Source organism: Homalodisca vitripennis, chromosome 4 (assembly GCF_021130785.1).
Source record: "Homalodisca vitripennis isolate AUS2020 chromosome 4, UT_GWSS_2.1, whole genome shotgun sequence".
Lineage (NCBI taxonomy): Eukaryota > Metazoa > Arthropoda > Insecta > Hemiptera > Cicadellidae > Homalodisca > Homalodisca vitripennis.
Window position 1 is genome coordinate 188,767,848 of NC_060210.1, and position 20,560 is coordinate 188,788,407.

A 20,560-nucleotide genomic window follows, 5' to 3' on the forward strand; every position below is an offset into this window, starting at 1 on the left:
ATCGAGCGAGTTTTATTGGTTTCTACAAAAGGTGAGGTGGAAGGATTTGGCGGCGAGTTTCGGGCACGGCTGACCACTACTGACGCCATCTGCTCAAAGTGAAATGCTCGACACAAACATCTATAATCTGCAATCCGCGGGTCCCAATAATTTGTACAAAACACGAAATTACAACCTTTCGTTGGAGCTTTATAATCTCTCCGGCGTGGTTGGCTACGCCACGGCTCAGCCTGCCCAATCTAATGACAGGCCAAGTAGCCAGAAAAGCCAGCATTCGGTTTGTTCTCGCGAAACAACTCGGTCCTGTTGTTAAAACTAGGAGGTGCTTCAGAGATGTTTCCAAATAAAATCACCCTTTGTACTGGTAAATGGTGAACGTTTCAACGCCAAACCACTAATGCAAAATCATCTAGTGACTAATTGGTTTGAGTGTTCATGTACGAACTACTTATTGGTCGGTAATTTTTATTTTAAGGAACAGTCAATCTCTAAGGATCTTACCAATTTGGTGTTTTAATAATAGTGGAGCTCCTTGTTCTTTAAGGCAGGAGCTGTTAATTAGCTGGACATGATGTGACTTCATAATTCATACTGTTAGGTACCTGGGAAAGATATTAAATCTCCGCCTTTACAATCATTTATAACGCATTCGAAGGAGTTCCATTTTTTAAATTAGAATATTCCCAAATTCAATTTTTTAAGGATATTCTTACTATGGCTGTGGGTGATCATAGACATCTTTAAAGAAAAGCGGTTCAAATTATAACGTAGCTATGGGAAGGGTTGATTCACTGTGAATATTGGGTTTAGCTCCAGTTCACCATCCTCTTAGTGCTGCGTCTAATCTTTCCGGATTCCAAGAGTTGTCTGAGACAGCGTCAGATTCCAGACGCTGCACTAATAGGAAAGTGAACTGGAGCTGTACTCAACATTTACATTGAATCGACCCTTCCCACCATAGCTACGTTATGTGTACAAAAGTCGGTTGCTCCACCGTGTTTACATATTGTGTCACCTAGTGCACTCAATTGTGCACCTGATGAGACAATGAGAATACCTCTGCACCTAGATTATACTATATTTTGTATTTGAGTCTCTGATTTCAAAACGATACACAGAGTTTATTTGAGCTTCATCGTCGCCAACTCTTTTTGGATCTCTTCAGACTAACATGACTCCAGATTTCAGGAGTCAAGTATGAGACAACGTCAGGTCCCAGACGTTGCACTAAGAGGAAGATGTACTGGAACTAAACTCAACATTTACGGTTCAAACGAATTTGCAAATTGTTATTGACTTTTTTTGTCTCAAGAGGTTTAATATATATAAAAAATTGATAATTTTGTCTCTTATTTTATTATACATTGTACTTACAAATTGACACTCCACGGTTATATTTACAAGCGAGTCTTAACAAAGCACATTTACATAGCGGTGGCTCTGTAAGTCTAAGAATTAAAGAAAACTTTGAGCATTAATTCTATTTTCTTACATTTATATGACACTATAGAAATGTACCAAAGCTTATGTAAAGAACATTGCAAATCCTAAGGTGTGAAAACCATTGAAATTAGCGAGAAGGGATTCATACGTGAAGAATCAAGGGTGTCCTCTAGTGATCTATAGTATATCGTATTATTATTATAGTATTTAAGAAACTATAAAATCCCTTTATTATCTAGTTATTTTCAAGTTAATTGTCTGCACATCACATCAAAAAAGTAATGATTTAAAATCAAGTAAATGAGTTTGACCAGTTAGTTTGTTGCTAAGCGCTAATTCCAAGAATGGGTGGAGCAATTCGGCTAATTCTTTTATTGAAATATTCGTTTACGTCTGAAGAAAATGTATATGAAGATAAATATCAGCAAAGTTTCCCAGAATACTTTAAAACTCAGAGAAAATGATAATACGTTTCATAATCCAAATTTAACTGATTCTAAACTGTTGTTAAACTTTCGGCTGGAGTTCTCACAGAAATTGAAATATTTGTTTACGTTTTTATTTTAGAAACTATTAACTATGATAAGTACTGTAGTGAAGATAGCAGAAACCGAGTTACTACCAACTCATACTCCAGATTACACTAATGGCGAATTAAAAACATCTGGTTCATTCGAAATACAAGTTCACGACGACGACTTTTTTTCCGAAATTTTTTATTTGCCGTCAATTTTTTTAATAATGATGGCAAAAACCCGTAATCGATTTGTACGTTATACATATAAGTGCAACTAGACGAGTACGTAATCTTCGCAATATCGCACAAAAACATTATTTCAATATGTTTTTTTTTCAAATGTTTTCAGTTTATCGAAAAAAAAATTACCTTAAAACTTAAGCAATCGTGTGCTCAACGGCGCACACGATAGCCTATGGTATTTATTTAAGCCCGGGATCAAAACAAACCACCAAGACATACAAACAATAAAATAAACCGATCGGGTACACGACGGTAGTTATGAAAGATCGCGTGTACCCGATGGGGTACACGACGGTAGTTGTGAAAGATCGTTTGTACCCAATGGGGTACACGACGGTAGTTGTGAAAGATCGCGAGTACCCGATGGGGTACAGGTAAACACTGCTGTGGCAACGGAAATTCATTCGAACCAGAAGTGTTCACACAAGCTCTGAACCTGATACCTATGAACATTGAAATAATATATGTAAATATGCCTTTTTGAAAACTATAAAAGGGGTACATCAAATTACGTCATAAGTTTTTTTGTGTAATTACACTAAGGACCCCAATATTGAAGCTTTCTTGTGTAGCAGATAGTTCTTGATAGCTAGTTTCGATACAAATAAGCACCTGCTAGTTTTCTGATATAAATATGAATCGATAAATCCAGAAGTATAACATTTCAGCCCACGACGGGGGTGAGGGTAGAAAGGAGGGGAAAGGGAGAGGAGAGGAGTGTAAAGTATCAGAGATGACTTTGTAACTTTACCTGGCTGTATTGTTCAACCATGGCCATCTAGTATTATCGCATCACGATATTATGTATTGTATTTTATCAGTACAGGAGCTCACGTTGAGTAATGTCCAAGGGGGAGAGAAGATAAGGAGAAGTGTAAGAGTGTAAAGTATCAGAGATCACTTTGTAACTTTACCTGGCTGTATTGTTCAACCATGGCCATCTAGTATTATCGCATCACGATATTATGTATTGTATTTTATCAGTACAGGAGCTCACGTTGAGTAATGTCCAAGGGGGAGAGAAGATAAGGAGAAGTGTAAGAGTGTAAAGTATCAGAGATCACTTTGTAACTGTACCTGACTGTATTATTGCATCCTGGCTATCTTGTATTGATTGCAACGATATTATGTACTGTATTTTATCAGTGCGGGAGCTGAAGTTCAGCAATGTCCAAGGGATGAGAGGGCAGAAGGAGAATTGTAAGAGTGTAAAGTAACAGAGATCACTTTGTAACTGTACCTGACTGTATTATTGCGTCCTGGCTATCTTGTATTGATTGCAACTCGATATTATGTACTGTATTTTATTAGTACATGAGCTCAAGTTCAGCAATGTCCAAGGGGGGAGAGAGGAGAATTGTAAAGTATCGGAAACCTTGTTGTAACTGTACCTGGCTGTATTATTGAGTTCTGGCTATCTTGTATTGATTTAAACTAGATATTATGTACTGTATTTTAACTGAACAGATACTCAAGTTCAGTAATGTCCAAGGGAGGAGAAGGGAGAAGGTGAATTGTAAGAGTGTAAAGTATCGGAAATCTTGTTGTAACTGTACCTGGCTGTATTATTGCGTCCTGGCTATCTTGTATTGATTTAAACTAGATATTATGTACTGTATTTTAACTGAACAGATACTCAAGTTCAGTAATGTCCACGGGTGGAGAAGGGAGAAGGTGAATTGTAAGAGTGTAAAGTATCAGAAATCTTGTTGTAACTGTACCTGGCTGTATTATTGCGTCCTGGCTATCTTGTATTGATTTAAACTAGATATTATGTACTGTATTTTAACTGAACAGATACTCAAGTTCAGTAATGTCCACGGGTGGAGAAGGGAGAAGGTGAATTGTAAGAGTGTAAAGTATCGGAAATCTTGTTGTAACTGTACCTGGCTGTATTATTGAGTTCTGGCTATCTTGTATTGATTTAAACTAGATATTATGTACTGTATTTTAACTGAACAGATACTCAAGTTCAGTAATGTCCACGGGTGGAGAAGGGAGAAGGTGAATTGTAAGAGTGTAAAGTATCGGAAATCTTGTTGTAACTGTACCTGGCTGTATTATTGAGTTCTGGCTATCTTGTATTGATTTAAACTAGATATTATGTACTGTATTTTAACTGAACAGATACTCAAGTTCAGTAATGTCCACGGGTGGAGAAGGGAGAAGGTGAATTGTAAGAGTGTAAAGTATCAGAAATCTTGTTGTAACTGTACCTGGCTGTATTATTGCGTCCTGGCTATCTTGTATTGATTTAAACTAGATATTATGTACTGTATTTTAACTGAACAGGTACTCAAGTTCAGTAATGTCCAAGGGTGGAGAAGGTACTTTTTCAGTTTTTATGCCAGTCAATAGCTATATTTTTTATACTCCTCCGTCTTCCTGCTTGTCCCATGGTAGGTAGCGCACAGTACGTAACACAGATTTTTAAAACTGCAACATTTTAAAACTAAATATTCTAAACGTAGCTTATTTATTAAGTTATACTAAGAAAGTAGTAATTACTTAAAACCGTCCGTATATATGCAACTTAGAATCATCCATTTGGTCTACTTGTGTACTTTTTTGGGTTGAAATCTTCTGACGACTACTACCTACACCTCTCGAGGTATCATTAGTTCAAAACCCGAAAACCAGAAGCCAAAGAAAGTCTGAGCCATCAGTAATTTAATCCACGTCCCTGTTTTAAGACTTTATAGGGGTATGAACAATGGTATCACAGGTGCGGTGAGGTAGATCCTGATCGAGGATTGGTATGGTAATGTAATGTTTATACTCCTTAATTTAATTTAAATCTCGTGAAACATTTGAGAGTGTGGGGAAATATCCTTTAATGGTAGAAAAAACGAAATTTGTTTGCTGTGTTAAAATTCCCTTTTTTCCAAGACGATTCGATTTTGTACAACAGGTTATTAGGGGATAATATTCTGTCCAATATAAGCCTAAATCACGAGAGTCACTTTAATATAGTTCTCTGGCTTACGTTTTTGAGTGCACCTTATTGATAAGATCAAATATACAGTATATTCATCTGAGCAAATATGACTCATATTTCGTTCTCTATTTCAGGTATTACGTGTGTAAGAGCAATATTATTGTTCGAATGAATTATATTTCCGGTGCCAAAATTGAGCAACCTTGTTATGAAATAATATAAAATATATACACATGTTTAAGACGCCTACCTCAAAAACATCTACTTTAAAACCTTGTAATCTACTTATGGCCCAACTGTACATTCAGATTTTGTGCAATGACGTTTTGGGTTAATTGTATTCTGGCTCCATAGTTCAGATTGTCTAGCTGTTTGGTCACATACGCTAATCAAATCAAAAAGATTACCTTGGTCACAAAATGTCTACTCTTGGGTTACAATAATTTACTTTCAGTTTAAGAAGTATAATTAAAACTCAGCATTTTTCAATGACTTAGTAAGTAACCATGTACAGCTTTTGTGATTACCAGTACTGCAACTTACTTAGTTTACACAACTAATACTAGAAGTGCAGTTAATTGACATCAAACAAGTAGCCTAACTCTTGTCTAACCTACCGAGTGAATCTAACCTACCGCCTCCAGACGCCACTGCCTAGCACCATTATAGCTGACAGCTGTTTGTACACACGGATAGGGCAGGATCTAACACATTACCTTACGTCAATCACCTGTCATTTTTAGGTTAGGTTACAATATCTCCTGTATGCTCCCCTTAGTGCGTCTCTGGGGCATTTCACAGTGTTGATCTTCTAGACGGAATTTCACAGCGTCACGAGGATTCCCGTCATTTCAGAAGCCAAAAGTTGAGCTATAAATAGTAGCCATGTTGTGTGACAGTTCTCCGCATTGTCAGGCCAACTGCCACCAAAAAACTAGAAAGTGTCATTAATTAATAGTTAGGAGCCAGATGGCTGCCAGACCCCTACCCGTTGTGGCAGGAGGCTATTTTGATCCAAACAAATGTGGAATACAACTAGCAAACTAACCTGCTTATTCTGAGGGTCTCTATGTCCCCACATTGCTATGTTCATACAGGAATCTATATGTAATCTAGATAGTTTCTAGAAGTTGTCAGACATTTCATAGAATGCTCAACGCAATCACTCTTAAATTCAGAACTTCAGGAAACAATGATAAGTGGTAAGGTTTTAATATGAAAGCCATTTTAAAACCACCTCTGATATTGTTTCTATATTTCAGTATTACGGCGACCTCTGTTAAAACACAAGATAGTAAGAGTCATTCAATTTATGACTGAATTAAGTTTAAACGCCCTAACATCATTGATTTAATTTTACAAATTACATTACTACATTGTAAAAGTGTATTAAATCTTTACATTGAAACATACATTAATTCAATCTGATTTAAACTTCACGACTAGGCTACATTTATTAAGGTGTAATATGTAGTCATATTTCACAGAGATTTTCATTTAAGTCGATTTTTAAAATGAAAAGACTAGGATCCTGCTGCCAAATATCCTGCAATACGCATATTTCCATGCTGTATTTTTAAATCCATGCTGCAATTCTTTCTTATGAATGGTGAACTTTACAACTTATCTAAATCTTTTAACTCTTGTTCATAATCTTTCATAATTTTAAGAGTTTTATAGTAGTTTAAGAAATAGTAATTATTATACGTCATGACTATGTTCGAAAAGTTGTAATATATCTATGAACAATAAAGTGTTCTATGTGAATGAATCAGCTGAGTGACATCTTTAAGGGTTCATGTTGACAACGGTTATTGCAAGATACTGTGCAGTATCAGACCTCCTTCGTCCAATTTGTTTTCTTATCATACAGTGGATCCAACACAAGATGATATCATGTCCTCAAAGTTCCCGGAAGCCTAGGTCTGTTCTCCCACGAAACTGTGCAGTATCAGACCTCCTTCGTTCAATTTGTTTTCTTATCATACAGTGGATCCATCACACGATAATATCATGTCCTCCAAGTTCCCAGAAGCCCAGCTCTGTTCTCCCACGAAACTGTGCAGTATCAGACCTCCTTCTTTCAATTTGTTTTCTTATCATATAGTGGATCCATCACACGATAATATCATGTCCTCCAAGTTCCCAGAAGCCCAGCTCTGTTCTCCCACGAAACTGTGCAGTATCAGACCTCCTTCGTTCAATTTGTTTTCTTATCATACAGTGGATCCAACACAAGATGATGTCATGTCCTCCAAGTTCCCAGAAGCCCAGCTCTGTTCTTCCACGAAACTGTGCAGTATCAGACCTCCTTCGTTCAATCTGTTTTCTTATCATACAGTGGATCCAACACAAGATGATATCATGTCCTCCAAGTTCCCAGAAGCCCAGCTCTGTTCTCCCACGACACTTGACACGGAGATACGAGTACTCTGGCACGCTGACCCGGCACTGTCTGCAGAGCTCCTTGCTCTGGATCTCGGATATATCGTAAACTGACTCCTCGTCTTGCTCCTGCATCGCTCGCCACTGTAACCCACCTACTCGTGGCTTCACGGCCATCACACGGCAGGTTCGTGTGTCTGGAAAGTTAAAGCGTTGCTAATGGCGCCCTGAAATGATCCAATAAAAATTTACGTCAGGATGTAAATCAGGCGAAAACGTGATATGTTCAACTAGTCTTCTTCTAGTAAGTCATCCTGGTTAAGGAATGATTGTATATATTCTCACGCATGAATCAACTACTTCCCTTAGTTTGGTCAGGAAAACGTATTTTATACAGACTTTACTGGAATTCTTTTCCGTAAATTTAGAGTACCTATCTAAAGGGATTCGCCAATGAACAGGAAATCGCCTTTTAAGATTCTCGGGAGATTCCAGATTACGACTGGACAAAACCTTACATAAAAATGTAAATAATTATCGTAGAGAGTCTTGAACGAGTTGATAATATGGTACCGTTACATGAAGACATCTCCAAGAGCTTCTAACAAAAAACGTTCTTGCACTTCGACAGCAGTAACCACAAACAAATTAATTGGTGGTAACCGAATAAAAGTCATGAATCTTTAGCAATTTGATACTTTTGCGTGCATCGGCAGGAGTACGCAGTCGTTAACTTCAAAGGAAGCTCCACCACAAAATCTTTTCACTATTCTCTCTTCTCAGACTCTCTTGTTTATGTTGTCAGGAGTACGCAGAGACAGCCATGAACGAGTTGCTGGGATGGTACGGATATGGGAAGGTCGATAGTCGAGATACCCAAGGACTAAAGCTCCAGCACTTCGCCAGCAGTAATCGCACCATGGGCCATGGGTCACCTCCTTCACCCTCTGATAGCTCAAGCGACGGTGAAGGAGATGGTGAAGGACTTAGGGTCAGTCCCCACTGCTCCCCCTCGTCTTCTCCCCCACCAGGTAAGCTGAACTTCGTGTACACGTTTGGGTTAATTATACTTGAAATTTTCCTTAATATGATGTTTAAGTGCATCCATTAAGTGGGTATTTAAGGTATAAATGCATCATATACCGTTGACCAATAGGTTCGGAATTTAGGAAGTATCCTTTCTATGATGCTCCAAACCGGAAGGCTTATATTGTTTATACCGAAAGGAGTTTGTTTATAAGAAATGAAAATAAAATGTAATAGATGCTAAATGTACCGTAGTGAGTTTGTTAAAAAGGTTCCGAAAAATTACTCCATTAATTTAATTAATATTTGATATTGAACTACGTAAATTGTGCAAAGTCGAATCTTGATGCCATTCATTTTTTCCTAATCGATTCTGAGTTTTAGTTTTAGTTACAGAAAAAAGTAAATCCATCCAATGATCAAAACTCCCAAAGCATTATTCATTATTCTCACGTTTCATGAAATTTCAGGGTATTACTATGTAAGATTTGGTAGATTTTATTTCCTTAGATTTAATTTTTTAACGTAAGTAGTGTTGCAGAACTATGACATTTTTCGTAGATATTTATGAATTATATTTTCATTCTGTTTTTCATGAATAATTTTTAGAAATCCATAGAATGTGTAGGTCTGAATTAAGTTTTAATATATATATTAATATACTATATATATTAATATACTATAAGTTCTAATTAACTCATAGTACATTTTGTATACTTCCGATTATTGTTTTACAATCGTAGAAAAGTTGCCAAAAATGTAGTTAAAAATGTATCCATTTATTTCTTATACTATAAATTGTGGGTACTTTGATAAAAACATCATTAAAAAAGATCTATTTTTTTTACTTAAAGCACTTGTTCCAAGCTGTTTACAAATCACAGATTCTAATTTTTATGGCCATTTATTTTAGTAATATCGAAGAGGTAAATCAAATATTAGCTCGCTCAGTTATTAGCACAGTGATTTTTCACAGACAAATATTTTTTTAATCGCCCGTCTAAAGACTGCCCGCGAGAAAGGTACCAATTAAAAATAACAACTGTCACGTTCGCTGCAAATAATTGTGCAATTAGGCAATTAAAATTGAGAGGGAAGAAAAGAAAACGAACGCCAATTAATGTTGAAATCGTGTTTAAAACCCGTTAATAAAAAATGGCCGTTTCGTGGAAATAGCGGGAATGAAATAATTGCAGATTTTTGACGAAGGTAAATTACAAGGTGGGGGGCCGGCCGAAGGTGGCAATTATTGGTCGGGGGGGGGGGAGGGGCTGGACTAAGAAGGGCAGTTATAAACCGCATATACTGTCTGGCGTCACTTGTCAAAGTTCTGTTGCTGATCCTCAAAGAAAACTAAAATATTAAACTATCAAAATAAAAATTAGAAAAAATCGACGGTGTTGTGATTATTAACTAATTAAAATAAAATTAATTCAAGTACACTCGTGCGTAAACTCTTACTCCAGTACAAAACCCTAAAAATGTTAACAGGCTTTAAATAACATATGGTGGGAAGAGTTAAATCAATGTTGTTGAGTTTAGCTCCAGTTAACTTCCTCTTAATATAGCGTCTGAAACGGTCTCGAGTTAAATCCTGGAATCTGGAGTCATGTTCGTCTGAAGAGATAAGGAAGTTGACGACAGGAAGTTCAAAACGAACTCTTTACATCGCCTCGACATCAGAGACACTCTACTAAAACATTTAGTGTAATCTAGATAAACATTTATTCACGTGTCCCATTAGATGTACAATTTAGACAATACCTCTTTACCTAGGATATTTTGTAGTTTAGGTGTCTGTGATGTTGAAATGATGTAAAGAGTTCATTTTGAGGTTCTTCGTCACCGACTCATTTTGATCTTATAAAACGGACATGACTCCAGATTCTAGTAGTTAGATTCCAGACGATGCTCTAAGAGGAAGGTGAACTGGGGTTAAACTTAACATTTACAGGCTTTAAATTTGAATTCAGTTCTTCTTGGGACATTTTATTGAAGAACGGTCACAAAGATAGAAATCATTTGAATCTTATAAATTATTCTACTATACAAGTACAAAATGTGGATCCTTTAGTTACCCCCTTAAAATTGTTTCATACGGCTATTTAACGCTAAGGTAATTTCATACTACATTGTTGAAAACTACCAAGAATCAGTTTCAGAGCGTTATCAGTGAAACTATCAAATGTTTAACGCTAAAACAATTTCATACTACATTGTTGAAAACTACCAAGAATCAGTTTCAGAGCGTTATCAGTGAAACTATCAAATGTTTAACGCTTAAACAATTTCATACTACATTGTTGAAAACTGCAAGGAATCAGTTTCAGAGAGTTATCAGTGAAACTATCAAATGTTTAACGCTTAAACAATTTCATACTACATTGTTGAAAACTACAAGGAATCAGTTTCAGAGAGTTATCAGTGAAACTATCAAATGTTTAACGCTAAAACAATTTAATACTACATTGTTGAAAACTACAAGGAATCAGTTTCAGAGCGTTATCAGTGACACTATCAAATTCATTATCGCTCTACAGATAACGGGCTTGAAATTATATAAAAAAATCAACTGGGCTTTGGAGTTGTTTATAATCTAATAACTCTCTCAGGCATTTATGACCAGAGCCACTAGAATATTATTCGGTTACACGATAGCCTGGATTATGGAACTTTATATAATCCCAGGATGGTAACCACTCGAGATATATTTCTTTCGTTCGTCGCAACAGTAAGAGGGCATTATTAATTAGTGAACGTGGGCATTAGTGCAAGACCTTTCGAAAACTAGTTCGTAACCCTGTTTCAAACAAACATAAGAATTGCTTTTCTTTGATTGTATTACTATTACACTAGTTACAGCACTGTAGTAGGGGGGGGGGGGTAGCTGAGGAATTTGACCAAAATATGAACCTTTATTGGCTGAGCGTTAGCGAAGCCTATTATTCGTAGGGCTGGAAATAATTCAATTCTGTCTGTCTGTCCGCACGATATCTCGAAAACGATCTTACCTATAGATTTGAAATTGTGCGTGAAGTTCAATTCTATATGAGGAACACTTCATTTCGATGATAGTGCATGTCACTCAATCAGATTTGGCTGAGCATTAGCGAATATTGTGACATTGGTCGTAGGGGTAACCATCATGGTAACAAGAAGATAGCTGAACAAATGAAATGCAAACAAACTCAGTACACCCTTCAACGATTTTACATATTGTGGCATATTAACACATGTAGGCAACTATGCCAACACATTTTATGGTGGCTAGTTGTGTGGTACCCTTTCATTATTAAAACACTGATACGAAAACTAATTTAAAGAAAAACGTGAATGTATCAAGCAAGATATTTCGAGAAAGATTCAAATGTATACTTGTGTAAATTTTATGATGGCGCATTTCTAACCACGGAGTTTGGCTGAGCGTCATTGAAGCTCAATAGGCTGAGGCAAAATCTTTTGTTTACCGGGGTATATACAAAGTTCTGTGATTGTCTGTCATTCCATCTGTCAATAATGGACTTACAAATTTGCTTTGAACCTCAGCGAAGGTTGTTCCCAGCGACATGTTGTGTGGCGGAAAAATAGGAGGTCTGATTATTTCTGAACTTTTAAGGTTGGTTGTAAAGTGAAGGAGAGTCAAATTGTCACTCTCCAACAACCTGGGTGGGTTATGCTTCTCTCGGAATTTCAGTTCGGGTTTGTTGCTTGGGAAGGCGACAGTCCTATTAGCAGTGCTACACCAGTTCCCACCTATGGGAGAACATTGCCAATTCAATACACAGTTGCGACATAACGTATGCTGAAACGATACAGATGCCATTGGAGACTAAATCCGTAGTTTGCAGGACTTGATATAAAAATGCTCGCAGTTACAAAATTCAGTGTTCATTGGCTAGTACGCCTCGAAAGCGACCAGGTACAAAGTTTGAAATAACGCAGACCAAAGATAACCAGCCTGGCTACCTCGAACTTGAAGTTTATAAAATAATACCAACGTTATTTGTCTTGCAAGATAACTCAGTGTGGGCTATTAAACAGCCTGAGCAGAATGAGTCCTTAATTTTGGGGCACCGTCTTAGCAATTCTTATCATGTTACACTCTCTTTTGTATAACGATTATTCCCCTTCTTATTTGTCTAGACGCTTTCCTTTTAAACGTATCTCACACAATCTGTAACTCAACCGTATCTCACACAATTTGTACGCAACCGTATCTCACACAATCTATAACTCAACCGGATGTCACACAATCTGTAACTCAACCGTATCTCACACAATTTGTACGCAACCGTATCTCACACAATCTGTAACTAAACCGTATCTCACACAATTTGTACGCCACCGTATCTCACACAATCTGCAACTCAACCGGATGTCACACAATCTGTAACTCAACCGTATCTCACACAATTTGTACGCAACCGTATCTCACACAATCTGTAACTCAACCGTATCTCACACAATTTGTACGCAACCGTATCTCACACAATCTGTAACTCAACCGTATATCACACAATCTGTAACTCAACCGTATCTCACACTATCTGCAACTCAACCGTATCTCACACAATCTGCAACTCAACCGTATATCACACAATCTGTAACTCAACCGTATCTCACACAATTTGTACGCAACCGTATCTCACACAATCTGTAACTCAACCGTATCTCACACAATTTGTACGCAACCGTATATCACACAATCTGTAACTCAACCGTATATCACACAATCTGTAACTCAACCGTATATCACAAAATCTGTAACTCAACCGTATCTCACACAATGTTGAGCAACACACGGTATACCCCATGGTCTCGCATTGCGCCCCCTTCTCACCAGGTTATTCCTGCCACGGACAGAAATAGAACCAGACGGCGGGCTTTCAGAATCTACACACACGTGACGGCACCTACAACTCCGAAACGCAAAGAACACAAGAAAAATAAATAAAATCATAATTGTGTTAATTTCGAATAAGAAAATGTTGCATCTATAAGAAAGTTGTTACGAATTGTTTCCATTCTTAAGTGTTACAACACACAGAAACGCTATGATTTAATACTTAAAATCTGGTTTCTTCATCGTGTGAATGGATGTAATACTAAAGAATTCATGCATAGCCTCTTAAATAATCACATCGCTCTTAAGTAGTGTTGTCAAAGGCATTTTACTCTGTTGATGAATTTACGATGGGCCGCTGGGATGAAAATTAGCATTTTATCATAGAATTTTTCCTTTTCTGATATGCAAAACATGCAAAATACAATATATTGTTGGGTTCTCACATCAATATGTGGAATTGACTGTGCCTACGATGAGATAGGTTATATTATTGAATATTATGAACTTCAATACAATTTTGTTAATTGTTTTACTGCAATAAAGAATTATTATTAATATTATCGTTGCATCGGCACTTCTTGACATGACATTTAGTCAGGAATCGCAACAAGAAAATGATTTATCAACCGTATGAAGCCCACAACATACGAGCATTATAGTAATATGCTTTAACTTAAAGTAAAAAAATACCAAAAGTAAAAAATACCAAATACACTTAACAACAAAAGAGTATCACGATTTGTCTTGTTTCTTCATACCCCGAAGATGTAAAATCTCGAAACATCGCGTTGTGTTTTTTTTTTTTTTTTGTGTGAAAATGGATGTGAAATGTAGCCTATGTAACAATCCACATAAACCTAAATAAAACTAGTTTTTTTTTAATGTGCAGAGTCTTTTCTACAACCGAACACTCCACTAAAAGTTCTTTAATTATTAATAAAACCCATAGTGAACCGCTTACAGTAATAACAGCATTGTTCTAGTCTGACATCACAGCGTTAATTATATAAGTGCTCGTTTTACCTTCAGCTTGTTTATTGTCCATACTTTCCCGCGCTCTAATGTTATCATAGGTTATACGACACCGGATGGATGCAGATAATTATACACGTACTGTGCAGTCAAGTGTGAATCAGCTGTTTCCCGTCACAGGCGCAGGTCTGCCAACATTGCGACACCAAGGCTTAGTGCACAACTCACTGTCTGTAATATATAATACTGTGTAGAGTGTGCTAAACATGTTCGTCTTGAAACAACGCACTAAGAATAGTCGATTTTAAATCCATTCATTTAATTTTCGTCTAGTTAAAATTTAATCTCATATTGATTATTTATTTCTAATTGCAGTTTTTGTATTTTACTTATTTTGAAATTTTATTAAGTAAATTATTTCGCCTGGAATAAATGCTTAATTTTCCAACAAAACTTGAAAATAACAAACCACTTGAATCTAAAAGTCCGAAGAAGAGTAGTTTAAAATTGCGTTGATAATTTCCTTTTATTTTATGTTCAACGTAATATGATATAAGGAACTATCAAGTTCAAGGAAACAAATTTTCTTATTTCTAAAATGTTTATCTATATTTTTTGGTTAAGATATCTTAAGATATAATGGAAAATGTAGAAATTTTTAACACAAATGGAATCTTTAAAAACAATTGTGTAATTTGTAACGAATTTAGTAAAAGAAATAACTTTTGTTTCAAAAATTGTACAGAATAACTTAAAACTTTCTACTTTCCTATGTGACTATAACTAAAAACTTTTTACAGTTTAATGTGCAATACCTTTGAGATAGAAAATCTTAAGCAAAATCTTGTTCATAATATTTAAAGACTTGTTGTTGTCAATGTGTTTTGCCTTTCAAACTTTTTTATGGCAACTCTAATTCTGATAGGTATATGTAGATAGGTGTATATAAGCTCGGAAACCTGGAAGACCAATCGAAGTATTTTTAGCTTGTAATTTTAATTTTTTTGAACTTATATACACTTTATATACACATACTTCTTGGCGATCATTTGAATAATTGACATTGATTCTTCCAAGAAATTATCACGTTGCAATTGTAAGAATAGCTTATAAAGTATCTGTTTATTCATAGCGATAAAACCATACAACCAATTATGCAATTATTCGTAAACAGATTTTTTTATACATCAATGGGTTTTCTAATTGAATACTATTGTTACTAGAAATACATTTCAAATACAAAAGATGTCTGGTTTGCAAAATCGAACAAATTGATGTTTAATGTTGTATTTGTTAGCAACTAAAACTTTCGAGATTTTAATTTTCAGAATTTAGGCTTGGACCACAAAGAAACCTTTCTGGGAAAATTATCATATTGCATACCAAAATAATATGAAGGGTATTGTGAAAGTAAGTAAGGAAATAGTTTTTGTTATCTTCCCAACTGTATTAATTGTGGAGCATATATGAAGTTTGACATTTTATAGTTTTATGGCCGCTACATTAAAAAAATTAAACGTTATTACCAAAGTGTTTAGTTTGCAAATACCTTTAATAAATCATTAAATATTAAATATTATTACATTTTGAAATCCCAAGAATCGATCCTAGGCACACCATTTTCTTTAAAATCCATGAAAACATTTTAAATCTCAAGGGTTTGTTTTTGTGGGGAATCACAATTCTACGGTAATCCGTCCTCTAATAATCAAATTGAGACACCATGTGAAACGGCCTGTATGGGTATCGAGTAAGAGCTGTTATTCAATGTTGTATGTAATCATTACTAAAAAGAACATTTAATTAATTTTTCATTAAGCGATATCCTTAAAAATATGATGAAAATAAAAGAATTCCATTCCAATACCAACATCTTAGAATTCACTCTGGCCAGTTGTAGCCGCGGTGTCTTTGTTGTTTAAACTTTAAACCGTGTGTTGACTCCGGTGATTGTAAACTGTGCAGTAGCCAGGCGCTCTGTTGACTTCGCCAGTTCTGTTTAGATGAGCGCGCGATGACTGACATAACCTAAAACTACACTTACGCAGATCCTCGGTTTCTAAACCTTGTTACTTTTGGCCCAGTTTCTCTTCTAGAATGCTTCATTTCGGTGTTTATGTTGTAATATATTACAGAGCGATGATTTATCGAATCGTTAGAATAATCGTAGATTCGAGAAGTAATGCGATGCTCAAGTATATGCTGGTTTTCTTCGAATCTTATACACTGATTTGTTGCCACTGTTGTCATTCGTTATCATTTTGATGCCAGAAGATTACTTATGGCTAGGTTGGCGTAAAATAAATGTAATATTTGTTTGACATCAATCATTTAAATCGTACATGTGCAAGTATTGTTTTAAATATGGATGCTATCTTATTTCTGAAGTCACTATGAACTGACTGAGACAAAAATGCTCTTTCATCCAATAAATCTCACAGGAAAAATGCTTCGTTCCTTCGCACATCAGATTTGGTTTTAAAGCTTCTTGTATGAGCAATTAAATGCAACCAAAAGAGTTAATAAGTTGCCAATTCTCTTTTAAGCACGATATTTGCGTGGGTCTATCATTTCAATATAAATCCATCCCACCTTGGAACCCCAAGATAGAAAGCTGATAAGAAATATTATGTTCCTTCGATAACAGTGTTTACCAATATAAATGTCCCGCATAAATTGAAGAATGACCAATAGTATATGCGACACGGGACTAGAGGATAAATCCTTCAACTTTCTACATTAATTGAAGATGTATGATACATTACTCTTGCGCGCCCTCAGTTTGAGGCGGAGGGCAAGTGATTCTCTTGAGCAAGAGAAATATCATGCAAGTTTTGTAAAGCAAAGGAAATAATTCAAAACCTCTGAGGCCTCTCTGAGGCATAGGAGCGGAAGCTCTATTTGACAAAAGCCCCGTCGCTCCGAAATTTGGCAGCAAGAGAAGTAATAGTGTTGCATTCCAAAAAGGATAACGGACATTAACACTCAGTGATTCATTTGGCTCTAAATGGATTTTCACGATATCGTCTTGTCCTGTCAGGGACAGAAGTTGTGACGGTAGGAACATGCAGACTAGCCGTGGCCAAGTCCCAAGTGAGAACATTTGTAGGTCAGTTAAAAGATCATGGTTAGGCCTACACTATGAATGAACAAGGAGTTTAAATTAAAACCTATATATCTAATGTGCTTAACGGTTTAAAATTGATTATTTGTAAGTGTTAGGAAAACCGCAGTAGAATTTATACTCAGATTCAGAATCCTTCCCCAATTCTCCTCATCATCTCTAAAGCAGTATGACGACCCATGCATTGTTAAAACATCATCTTTTAAAGCGTGCAGAAATACGACTTTATTTTACACAAACAAAGCCCAAATCAGACGCTGAGCCCAAAATGTTTCATTTACGTTTTTAAGAACATACCTTACGTCTTTTTTGACTGAATAATGATGAGTTTCTTATCTATGTCATTCAGTTTTGAATTGTCATTTTTGTTTTTTTTTTATAAAAAAAAGGAGAGACCGATCCCTTTAAAGCCTTATTCTGTCCGTCCTCTTGGGCCACTGGCCTGTGCGAGGATCTTATCAAACAGAATAAGAGGGAGAGTCGATACAGTACAAGGTCGATGGTACTGATAAAAAGTGCAACGGTCACAGACAGGATTCGAATCTGCGCTATCTCTAACTCAGACTCAAAGACCAACGTCTTAGACCACTCGGCCATCGGCACTCCCATTGCCAAGCAACTACAATTTTACGCTTGAAAATATTTTGGATTTATAGCGATTAAAAAAAATATTATCAACCCAATACCATCAAATTGCAGCACACCCTTAAAACTATTCTTGGGGGTTGGTTTTGCGAGGAAACCATTTAGTTTTCTATTCCAGAATAATCTCACAATCGATTTTAAACACATTATATTTAACACAATGTAAAAAGCAATTGCAAAATTACAATGACGTAATTTTGCAATTACGCATCCTTTGACTTGAAAAATATCACCCGACATTTAAATAGACGCCTGAAAAATATCACCCGACATTTAAATAGACGCCTTTTTCGGAATAATTTAAGTACGATTTAACAAATTCCACATTATTTTCAACTTGTAACACGTACATTTAACAAACCATACATGTAAACTGATCATCCCGGAGAGATACAGGGGTGAGTGTATGAAGATCCAACACATGACACTGCAACTTCATCCCTTCACGACACAGTAAACCTCCCCCTACACACCCTCCCTACACTAGGGTCCTGTTACTGTACTGTGCACTTTGTTGAGCCGTGTACAACTCGACACTTGACACGATCCATCGGATCCTTTTCTGTTCTGAAAAATTGCTTTGCATCTCTTAGAATTCCAAATTTGTAGGCATTGGTTTTTGTTAATGTTAAATATATTTTGTAATCAATAGCAACCATTGTTGTTTCAGTTTCACGGACTTTCGGGTTTTTTGAAAAGTTTCATTTTAAAAATTGAGTGAACGAAATTGAAGGCTTTGACCTGTATCCCAGTTTTCCTTGAGGTTAGAATTTCAGGGAGGCTAGGATATTTTTAGGTACTAACAGACATAATGTTGTCATGCACTATCACTTTCCTCGAACTCTGGTCGCTTCAAAACGTAGAATTGGACAAATGTTTCACATTTTGGAGAAATCAACGTCGGAATTTCCGAAGCAGCCAAGAACTTGATTGAAACAAGATGGCCGTCAGAGCTACCAGGGCTGGACAGTTCCTGGAAATCCTACCACCAATAGCAATACGTGTATGAATTGGGTGTAAGTTATACCAACTTCCTTCATGTTATCTTTGGCTCTCTTTGGTCAATTTTCCTTCTTTGATTCCGTATATTACTCGTAATTTATTAAATAATCATAGTAATCCTTTTGACGACATAAAGCCTTCCTTATCCAGGTCACCCGTGCTTGTTGAAGATTGATTGAAATATTAATCCTTGTGGTTTATTTTAATCGGTTATTTGGCTATTTTAAGGGGGTTTTTGGTACTTTTTCTACGCTAACATGACTTTAATGGATTACATTAAACGTTTAGGGGAAAACAGTCCTGACCAGTTTGCAAATTTGTATTGACCTCCTCGAGTATCGAACCCGTGATCTGTCGGTTAGAGAGCTGCAGCTTTACACCTCGCTACGATGAAGTTCAGACTAGTAGACTCTTATAAGAATCAGTCTGCCTAATTTACTCATTAAACTTATACTTAGCGTCCAAGTATGTAACATACTACTCGATTTGCTAATTATATAGCAACCATTCACCATTTAAGTCACCCATAAAACAGTAAAAACATTACATTGTGTATTATTTACATTTACAACCATGTGATAACTAGGCAAATTATCATTATTCTAATTCGGATTTTACTCGTAATTGTGTAAGCAATGTTTCGACGCTGTGTAAGACGGAAAACCAACTTTATAATGTCGTCATAACTAATAATGTTTAACGACAAAAATTAAAAATTGATATTTCTTATCATTAGGTAGCCCACGTTAGTTATTTCGATGTAGGCTACGTCAAGTGAAAAATGCATAGGCTATGCAATACATTCGAATCTATCAGTTCTCTTCCTAGGGCAGACCTAGAGGAGACAGCCGCAATTATGGCATTTCATGTAACAATATTTCATTGCGTAATATCCACCTGGTTTTTTTTTAATTTTTGAAAGAATTCAAACACCATGAATTCTACATTAGCCTATTTCTACTTTATGAGACGAGAATGGGAGATCTTTGACAAACATTTAGGGTGTATTCTCCTTCGAAAATCCTCCAAATGATCCATAGTATCTTCAACACTCAGTTACTTCGATTAATAATTGAGTATTGCAAAGAAGTATGTCACATACATCTTATGATGTTAATAATACGCCTGACCATTCCAAGTGATCCACGAGACAGATATTCATTCAATGTAAAGAACATAGAAGTGAATATTTAGTGCTGGCATTGGAGTCGTACTGTAAGGTAACCGTAAGCCGCGTGCCCGTGCCGGGTGTCCGGGTATTTTGGGCGGAAAGCCGAGAGCCGACGTGCTCCCGCTCCACTCGCCTGTAATCCAAGCCTACATTGTGGCTATATTATTGATCTCGGCTTGGGTTTCTGTAACTCTTGCCCCCGGCCGACTACTCGTTTTGACTCTACTGGAATATTTCCCCTAGATCCA

General features: G+C 36.2%; 1 protein-coding gene across 1 annotated transcript in view; it reads left to right on the forward strand.

The window, feature by feature from the left end:
- The window catches only part of LOC124360798 (sine oculis-binding protein homolog), a 52,924-nt gene that overhangs the window by 18,918 nt on the left and 13,446 nt on the right, over window positions 1-20,560 (forward strand). The window contains 1 exon segment of the mRNA XM_046814701.1: window positions 8,332-8,557. Within this exon segment, the coding sequence (XP_046670657.1) occupies window positions 8,332-8,557 (226 nt within the window).